Source organism: Micromesistius poutassou, assembly GCF_964030765.1.
Source record: "Micromesistius poutassou genome assembly, chromosome: 21".
NCBI lineage: Eukaryota > Metazoa > Chordata > Actinopteri > Gadiformes > Gadidae > Micromesistius > Micromesistius poutassou.
This window is the reverse complement of record NC_140291.1, coordinates 1,634,247-1,644,499: the sequence shown is the minus strand read 5'-3', so window position 1 is coordinate 1,644,499 and position 10,253 is coordinate 1,634,247. Positions and strand designations below refer to the sequence as shown.

The window sequence follows — 10,253 nt, the reverse complement described above, 5'->3', positions numbered from 1 at the left end:
TTTGAAGGAGCCTTCGAAACGGGACAGCACATGACGCGCCGCTGTGACGTAAGCGGTCTTCAAATGCGTCCTTCGAAGGATGCATGCCCCCCGAAATTGAGACGCAGCCATAAACTACAATACTGGACATAATAATTAGAATAAAATAAAAAAATATAGACAACTGTGTCGCTGCAGATGAAATCAGCCTAGCTCACACCACACGGCTGAGCGTTGTGTCCCCTGTGTGTGTGTGTGTTGTCTGTGTTCCCCCTGCAGGCAGGACCGTGCCATCGTGGACACCGTCCTGGCGGCCCCCCGCTCCAGCTACCCGGACATCGTCAAACTGACGGAGAAAAACGTCCAGTCCGGACGATTCAATGATCTCCGCGTGATACCAGGGTACTACACTGTGGCTACAGACAGAGGTCAGTCTGTGTGTGTGTGTGTGTGTGTGTGTGTCCGTGTGTGTGTGTGTGTCTGTGCGTGCGTGCGCATGCGTGTGCGTGTTCACACATGAATGTGTGAAATTGACCTTCACTTGTCGACCCGTGTGTGCGTGCGTGCGTGTGTGTGTGTGTGTGCGTGTGCGTCTGTGTCTGTGTGGCCTTCACTTGTCGACCCATGTGTGTGTGCGTGCGTGTGTGTGTGCGTGTGCGTGTCCGTGCGTGTGCACATGCATGTAAGCGAACTTCACCTCCAAGTGTTCCCCCCCCCCCCCCCCCCCCCCTGCAGAGGCATCGGGGGCGGTGGAGTTCCAGGAGGAGGTGGAGACGGTGGACGTGCGCGTGCCGCTCTTCACCAAGGACGAAGACGACGACAAGAAGCAGCTGAAGGTGGAGGCGGTGGACGTGCCGCTGGGCATCGCCCAGATCAAGAAGCGTTTCGTCCACATCACCATCATCAAGGAGCACGGTGAGAGAGGGGGGGGGGGGGGCGGTGAGATGGGGGGGCGGTGACGCTTAGGACTCTGATACTGAGAATGTTGAGGTTAGAATGTTGATACTTAGAATGTTGAGGTTAGAATGTTGATACTTAGAATGTTGAGGTTAGAATGTTGAGGTTAGAATGTTGAGGTCAGAATGTTGAGGTTAGAACTTTGATACTTAGAATGTTGAGGTTAGAATGTTGAGGTTAGAATGTTGATACTTAGAATGTTGAGGTTACAATGTTGAGGTTAGAATGTTGAGGTTACAATGTTGAGGTTAGAATGTTGATACTTAGAGTATTGACGTTAGAATATTGATACTTAGAATGTTGAGGTTAGAATGTTGAGGTTAGAATGTTGGCATTAGAATGTTGAGGTTAGAATGTTGAGGTTAGAATGTTAAGGTTAGAATGTTGAGGTTAGAATGTTGATACTTAGAATGTTGAGGTTAGAATGTTGATACTTAGAATGTTGAGGTTAGAACTTTGATACTTAGAATGTTGAGGTTAGAATGTTGAGGTTAGAATGTTGAGGTTAGAATGTTGATACTTCGAATGTTGAGGTTAGAATGTTGAGGTTAGAATGTTAAGGTTAGAATGTTGAGGTTAGAATGTTGATACTTAGAATGTTGAGGTTAGCATGTTGATACTGAGAGTGTTGAGGTTAGAATATTGATACTAAGAAAATGTTGACACATTGAGATGTGATGTTTGACGTTAGAACGTTTCTGTTGGAACGTTGATGTTTAAAACGCCATCATCACAACGTGATCGTTACAACATATACTTGTGTGTCCTTCTCCTCCTCGTCCGCCGCCAGCCAAGAGCGTCTTCACGTTCCTCCAGCCGTCCTACTCCTGCAGCAGGCAAGAGGGCGTGGCCAAGATCCCCATCAGGAGGAACATCAGCGAGGACGGCCGCACGCAGGTCACCTACCGCACCCGGGACCTCACGGCCAAGGACAAACATGTGAGAGGGAGAAACACACACATACACACACACACACACACACACACACACACACACACGCGCACCCCGTGCACAAAGGTTCTGCGTTCGAAAGTCCACATTGGAACCGTCGGGGGACAACGCAGTCACCTTGGATAGAAGCGTCTGCTAAATGACTAAATAGTCGAGTGAAATAAAAGAGATTTGCTTTGACATTGAGGGCATTTAACCGCCTTTGACGCTTTTATCCAAAGAGACTTACAATAAGTACAACCGTCAGAAGAAAGAGAAACAACAATATATCGCTGTCAGGACAGTAAGGATGTTCATAGAGCCGAGTGCCAAGCACTAACCATCACTAGGTTAACCCATTAACCCCGTATACAACAAAGATAGCTCGGGTAAGATGCTACACAATGCTACGTACTATCTTTAAACGCAAGGACGTACAACATACTAATGAGTGCGTGAGAGGGCTGAACGAGGTGACGAATGTAACCTAGTACGACCTGACCCCCCCCCCACCGTGGTTCCTCTCTGTGTCGGCCTCCAGGACTATCTGTCCCTAGAGGGGGACCTGAGCTACGCGCCCGGGGAGACGGAGAAGGTGGTCCCGGTCCAGCTGCTGGAGCTGGGCGAGCTCAGCAGCCTGCTGGACGAGAAGCAGGTCAAGCAGTTCGTCGTGGAGCTCAGCAACCCGCGGCAGGGGGCCAAGCTGGGGGTCTACCCCAGCACCACCGTCACCATCCTGGACGAACCCGGTGAGCTTCTCCCGGTGACGTTCGGAGGTTCTTCACGGCCGCAGTGTGCTGCGACGTAGGGCGACAGTAGCTCAGCGGGTTGACCGGTAAATAACCGGAAGGGTGATGGTTCGACGGCCGGCTCCCCCTAGCGTCGAGCGTCGAGCGTCGGGGTGTCTCTGAGTCGAGGCACCTCGTCCCTCGTCGCTCCTGACGAGCTGGTGGTCGCCTGGCGTGGGGTTGACGCCGCCGTCGGTGCGTGAACGGTTGTGAGTCGCTTTGGATGAAAGCGTTTGTAAAATGTAAAAATGTAAACGCTGCTCAGGGTTCGGATGTCCCTGGTGCACCACGGACCCCGAGAGACAAACAAAGTCGACTACATCTTACAGATAACACCGCTGGTGTACACAACATACAGTATTGAGCCCTGGTGGCAAAGCATTGGTTATATTTACCTGTACCTGGTAAATATGTACCTGCAAGGCTGCTTGCTGTTTCCCTTTTTGATGATTTTTCTTTGCTTGTGGTGTAATGTCTACTTTATTGTAAAAAAAATCGGTGAGATCAACGCAAATCACCCAGACAAACTCATACACACAACTGCAGAGTGAGGCCAGGTGAAATGCATCGGTCAGGCCAATGTGAAGCCAATCTGAAGCCAATAATAGAACGTTTTCATATTTCTCACACAAAAGCAGCATAGACGCGCCATAGCTCTCACCCCACCCCCCCTTAACTCGTATTCCCCCCCCCACCGCAGATCCCAGCGTGGTGATGTTCAAAAAGGTGAACCAGGTCTTCACCGTGACGGAGCCCACCTACAGCATCCCCGTGGTCCGCACCCGCAACCTGGACGCCCCCGCCACCGCCAAGTGGCGCACCAAGAACAAGCTCTTCGACCAGTCGGGGATCCTCAAGTTCGGCCCCGGGCAGACAGAGAAGACCATCCGCATCGAGAAGGGCTCCCTGCCGCCGGGCCCCGCCCAGCGGGAGCCCTTCATGCTGGAGCTGTTTGACCCCAGCCCCAACGCCGTCATCGGGGAGAGGAAGACCACCATGGTGCACATCGGGGACGGAGGTACGTACGTCCGTCCGTACCCCCCGCCGAAAAAAAACCTGCCGCAAACCGCATCCTCCATGGACCAACGTTAAAGGTCCCGTGACATGCCAACGGGTGGGTGTGTCCAACCTAGATTGTGTGTGACGGAGAGATGAGCACCGTTTGCTACGGTCCACTGGGGGCAGGCCGGTAGACTGATCCTATCACAGCACACGTCTAGGTGGACACGCCCACCTGTGATGTCATAACAGGCAGATTTCCAAAACGGCTCGTAACGGCGAATCACACTCACACCCGGTGGCGTGTCATGGCACGTTTAAGCTAAACACACTCTCGAGTGCAAGTCTCAAAACACGCGTGTTCATGTTTCATATGATCTGGAGATCTGGAGGGTCTTGCTTCCATCCAATACAAAAGAATGTTGTATTGCTGTATGAAACCAAGGATGGTCTAGAATATGAACAAACGACGGCACTTACAGTTTGCAATTTGCTCCCCTTCTCCCCTTTTTAAAGAAAAAAATGATTATAAATATATTATGCTCTTATTGAAATAACACATTTCCAGAACCTAATGCGCTGGAGCAATAAGTAGTGAAGGCAACAAGAAACCGAATAACACACACACACACACACACACACACACACACACACACACACACACACACACACACACACACACACACACACACACACACACAACAATAATAACGATCATAGGTCTTCACAGACAATCTAAAAGGTGTGTTTTGAGTGGGGCTTCATTACGTTCTCTGTGTGTTTCCCTCTCCCTCCCTCCAGCGCCCAGGTCTCCAGACGTCGTCACCATAGGAGCTCTGAACCAGAAGTCCAGCAGTCCGGGGGGCCGCCTCATGGCCCCCCTGAACCCCAGGGCCAAGTCCACCGGCCCCAAGAAGATCCAGTTGTCCTGGGACCCCCCGCCGGGGAACCCCATGGGCTACAAGGTGCGTGCTGACGGTCCCGCCCTAGAGCGACGATGCAACGGAATGATGAACGTTCAAATCCTTTGAATATTTGAACGTTGAAAAGGTGTTCTGTCTAACCCTAACCCGATTGTTATGAATATAGATTATTAATGTCAATCTTGAAAACACACAAAAAGATTGACAGTAAGTGAAGGAAAGTGAAGTAAGTGAAAGTGATCGGGAAGGAAGGAATGGTATCGGAACGTCTCCTAATGTGACCCAACGCTGATCCTCTCTGTACCCCAGGTGAAGGCTACAGTGGTAGTTTGTTGCGTTAACGTCTCCTGGGTGTGACCCAACGCCGATCAGCTATCAGACTTTACAACACCTCAACCCCCCCCCCCCCCCCACTCCAAACACCCCCAAAGCCCCAATACCTCCTTTCTCTCGACCTGATTAAGGACTAAACAACCCCACACCTCAGGACTGTTGTTTAAACCTTGTTATTTATTTCCATTTTTTCATTACCTCAGGAACCTCTGCACATCGGCACATTTATACTTATAGTCATATTTATGTTTTAATGCACAAGTCACCTATAAACGGACAGTTACATGTATATAGTATGTTTATCTTATTCTAATAGTTTTTTTAATTATATTTTATTTCAAATTGGTCAATTTATTTGTATATATTCTCTTGTTTCGCATTCTCTTTTCCCACTGCACTGCTGGTCACTGCTGGTGAATTTCTCCTAAGGGGGATTAATAAAGGACTCTCTTATCTTATCTTATCCCCTCTGTACCCCAGGTGAAGTACTGGATCTACGGGGACCCGGAGACCAAGGCCGAGACGCTGGACGTGACCACGCCCCAGGCGGAGCTGCGGGGCCTGTACCCCTGCTGTGACTACGAGATGCGCGTGTCGGCCTACAACGTGATGGGAGAGGGCACCAGCACCGAGGTCATCCCCTGCAAAACGCTGGAGGACCGTACGTGGCTGAGTACACCCTCTGGTTACATCTTCGTCACCTTTCTTATCGCCAGTCATAACCTGGCGGGAGGGGGGGGGGGGGGGGGGGTTCTACCTGCGTTTACACTAAAAGGTTGTCGTGTTTTAAACAGTCCGACCTGCACCATGTGCGTTTTCACCATTCACCACGTTGAGTGGTTTGAGTCTGAGCTACATTTATAGCCGTACGCAAAATTCAGAATCAAACTATTTATGGAGAAAACCTTCCCTGGATGGATGGACTTAACGTTCAAGTTAATTAAATAGCTGCGTTTGAAAAGTTATGTTGTGAATTTATTGAATGCTTATTTATTCATTCTGTATACTGAAAATGAGTCTCTTAAATCATCTCTTCTCTCTCTCTCTCTCTCTCTCTCTCTCTCTCTCTCTCTCTCTCTCTCTCTCTCCCTCCCTCTCTCCCCCCTCTCAGTACCGGGAGAGCCTGGCCGTCTTGCCTTCAACGTCATCAGTCCGACCGTCACTCAGGTCAGCTGGGCGGAGCCGGCGGAGACCAACGGTGACATCACAGCCTACGACGTCGTGTACACGCCCATCGACGACGACCGGAGTGAGTCTCCAGTCGGCGCTTAATAGCGGCGCAGTAAACCCCTGTGTGTGGCTGTTTCTGAAATGCTATACTGCATACTACATACTGCATACTGACGCAGTATATACTGTGCACTACATACTACTCCCCGCCCTAGTATGCAGTATGCAAGTATGACAAGTATCATGCAGTGTACTGCACGGGCACATGACCAAAAAATTTGGTTATTAATATAAAATGATTAAATATCGGTTGAGCCATTTGTTCTGTTAACAATGAAAAACACACGATTACAAAAACATACGAAAGTTTATCACATCAAAATAAACAACTAATACTTACATTTGTATTCGCCGCTCGCATTGTCCGCCATTATTTTAAATGTTCAGCGGTGCCGCGTTGCATTATGGGATACAGTATCCGACATAGTGAGCTCTGGATGTATACTAGAATTTTTTGCCCGATTAGTACATCATCCGGGTAACTGTCGCATACTGCAAAAAATTTTTTTTTTCGCGTACTGCATACTACTTACTACTTTTACGTCACAATCAGTATACGAGCAGTATGTAGTATGCCATTTCAGAAACGGCCTGTGTGTGTGTGTGTGTATTAGGAAGGTGATAGTGTGCACTGTTTCAGGGAGGGTATTCACACTATACAAGATAAGGGCTATCGATAAGAATACGCAACGAAGGAGGAGAGACGGGTTGAAACTTGTATTCCAGGATTGATTCAGGTTGTACAGGTTGAAAGTACACTGGTTGAAGGTATGAATTGAGTTTTTCTCGGCAATGACTCGTATAACACTTTTGAACACTTGGAATCGTGCTGGATTAGTACAAGCGGCTGAATAACAAGGAGATGTCAGGTAACTAACCTAAACTTATTTGTCAGAGCGCACGGAAACTGTACGTCTGCTCATCGCTTCAGTCCCGGGGGAAAGAGGAATTCTGCGTTTTTTGCACATAATGCACCGCGACACGCGACTTATCGGGGGAAGTGACCTTACTGGGCGGGGCCTTTTCTACAGTGTGTGTGTGTGTGTGTGTGTGTGTGTGTGTGTCTGGTGTCTTGTCTCATTGCTAGTTGTGTGTAATAGAGAACATAAATGGCAAAGGTACAAACACACCTGTGGGAGTCACTGGGTGGAACTTGATGTTACACACAACCTAGTGGACACTGGGTTGACCTTCAAGTGGTAATCTGGAAAATTGTCTGTCTGGTGCTCTTTGGCGACACCTCTGGTGAAAAGTAACATTCATTATGTTCAACAATATATTTTTTATTTTTTTGAGACAATACAAGGAACCACAAAGTGACACACAAGACATAAACAGACAGTCATATAAAAGTAACTATAGTATAAGTGATTATACTGCGAATGCAGTATTATTAATGTATTATGAAGGGCTTTCCTCAGTGGCCAATAGGCTGCAGAACCACAGTGTTGCCTCATCTGGCGATGGATTTAGAGTTAACAGTTCATTTACAGGAAAGTCTTGGACGTGTCCACTTTAAGAAAATTACGACGTTTTTAACTTTTCATCAATTAAAGTTGATTGATGTTTTGAGGGTCTCTCAAATTACAATTTCATCCAAGCATCTCAATATGTTTCTCTTGCTTGGTTGTTACACCAAGAATTACTCTCGGTTATTAATTATTCTTCTAAACCTTTGGTGTATTCATTTCCCTCTCTCCCTCTCTCTCTCCCTCTCCCTCTCTCTCTCCCTCTCCCTCTCCCTCCCTCTCCCTCTCCTCCCTCTCTCCCTCTCTCTCTCCCTCCCTCTCTCTCTCTCCTCCCCTCTCCCTCTCTCTCTCCCTCTCTCTCTCCCTCTCCCTCCCTCTCTCTCCCTCTCTCTCTCCCTCTCTCTCTCCCCCTCTCTCCCTCTCCCTCTCCTCCCTCTCTCTCCCTCTCTCTCTCTCTCCCTCTCTCTCTCCCTCTCCCTCTCCTCCCTCTCCCTCCCTCTCCCTCTCTCTCTCCCTCTCTCTCTCTCCCTCCCTCCCTCTCTCTCTCTCCCTCTCCCTCTCTCCCTCTCCTCCCTCTCTCCCTCTCCCTCTCCCTCTCTCCCTCCCTCTCCCTCTCCCTCTCCTCCCTCTCTCCCTCCCTCTCCCCCTCTCTCCCTCCCTCTCCCTCTCTCTCCCTCCCTCTCCCTCCCTCTCTCCCTCTCCCTCCCTCCCTCCCTCTCCCCCTCTCTCCCCCTCTCTCCCTCCCTCCCTTAGAACCCGTGGGCCCCGCTAAGACGGTGAAGATCGACAACTCCAGGAAGCGCATGCTGCTGATAGAGAACCTGCAGCGGGCCCAGACCTACCAGTACAAGGTCCGCGCCAAGAACAGCATCGGCTGGGGCCCCTATCGCGACGCCACCATCAACCTGGCCTCCCAGCCCGCCCGGCCCCTCTCCAGTAAGCCCCGTCCGTCCTCACACTGGTTCCTGGTCACCATAGTTACCACACTGGTTCCTGGTCACCATAGTCCTCACACTGGTTCCTGGTCACCATAGTCCCCACACCGGTTCCTGGTCACCATAGTTACCCCACACTGGTCCTGGTCACCATAGTAACCCCACTGGTCCTGGTCACCATAGTTACCACACTGGTTCCTGGTCACCATAGTTACCACACTGGTTCCTGGTCACCATAGTCCTCACACTGGTTCCTGGTCACCATAGTTACCCCACACTGGTTCCTGGTCTCCATAGTTACCACACTACCACACTGGTCCTGGTCACCATAGTTACCACACTGGTCCTGGTCACCATAGTTACCAATAATGTTGTAATGTTATGTATAGTTAGGGACCGAGCCAAACATGGCAAGGACCCTATTGAAACCCTCGTGTTTCTTCTTCTTATTATTTTTAGCCACTTCGACTGCATTTTCCCCCCCCTGAACATATACGAAAACTCATTTTTATTTGGCACATTTGTGGGGACTGGTGAAAAATTTGATATTCTAGCCCTCAAATTCACATTCGCCCCTAGGTGGCGCTATGGCAACTGTTCAAAAGTGCAAACTTTGCACAAGCAGCACGCGTCACCGGTTTGACCTACACTCATGAAACTTTGCACACATATGCATATCCTCATGATGAACAAAAAAGTCTCTTGAACTGAACACTTCCGGTAGCCATATTTTCCGCCATTTTGAATTTAGTTAAAAACAGTAAATTCCCCAAGGATCCTAGGTTTTTCGACTTTGACAAAAATCCTTTGGCACATATCATCTATGGCCCATTATCTTCAATCTGACTTAAGGATTAGTCTGTACAATAAAGTTTAGAGCACCAATGAGTTCTAAAAGTGGTGTGGTTGAAACCTCGAAAATAGTTAATTGCTCATATCAACGTCAAGTTGGACGCCTATGATGTTGGCCCCAATACAAAAGTTGTTCAGAATCAAATTATGAACAAGATAAAGTCAACATATTTTCAAATGGGGCGTGGCATCGAAATGGGCGTGGCCTGACACTAAAATCGCCACAGTTCATAGACGCAATGTTTGATTTGAGCGGAACCCACTCAGTGGCCGTTAGGTACCAAAGTTCTAACTGCTCAATTAAAATTAAGTCGATTGAAAAAACAACATGGCCGCCACAGGCTCTGGTGTCAGGGTAAATCCCTGTGCAGAGACCGTAATAGTTATGAATATGAAATTCACAGGACACGTGTAGACTGGTGCCGATAGCTCACATACCAAAATTCGTGTTTCTATTTTTTGTAGCGCCCCCTACAGGAACTTTAAAAAGCAGCCCCTGCGCCACGTTTCACCAATATGTATGAAAATCGGTAGGCACGTATAAGGTCCCATGACCTACAGAAAAGCCTCTTGGACCCATGCTCCAAACCCCACCGGAAGTCGGAAATTTTAATTTTTTCATTTTCACTCTCGGCGGCCATTTTGAAATTTTTGTAACTTTTTTGCCTTGTATTTGAATGAACTCCTCCTAGGGAATTTATCGGATCTCCTTCAAAATTGGTCAGTACAGTCATGACATGGAGCTCAACCAACGCCGTGCTATTTGTGACTGTACGTTGAAGGGCGTGTCCGTGGCGTGCCGTCAAAGTTGGCCATTTTGGATTCCGTGGTCTTATTTTCACTTTTTTCCCCTTGTAT

The 10,253-nt window shown here is 48.7% G+C and overlaps 1 protein-coding gene across 1 annotated transcript in view; it reads left to right on the top strand.

Annotated features, from left to right (window-relative positions):
- The window catches only part of itgb4 (integrin, beta 4), a gene marked incomplete at both ends in the record, with an annotated part of 25,843 nt that overhangs the window by 3,138 nt on the left and 12,452 nt on the right, over positions 1-10,253 (top strand). Inside the window, 9 exons of the mRNA XM_084485532.1 lie at positions 259-407; positions 715-894; positions 1,727-1,875; positions 2,408-2,615; positions 3,355-3,672; positions 4,455-4,618; positions 5,390-5,570; positions 6,021-6,158; positions 8,362-8,544. Coding sequence (XP_084341658.1) covers positions 259-407; positions 715-894; positions 1,727-1,875; positions 2,408-2,615; positions 3,355-3,672; positions 4,455-4,618; positions 5,390-5,570; positions 6,021-6,158; positions 8,362-8,544 — 1,670 coding nt within the window. The remainder of the gene's footprint in view (positions 1-258; positions 408-714; positions 895-1,726; positions 1,876-2,407; positions 2,616-3,354; positions 3,673-4,454; positions 4,619-5,389; positions 5,571-6,020; positions 6,159-8,361; positions 8,545-10,253) is intronic.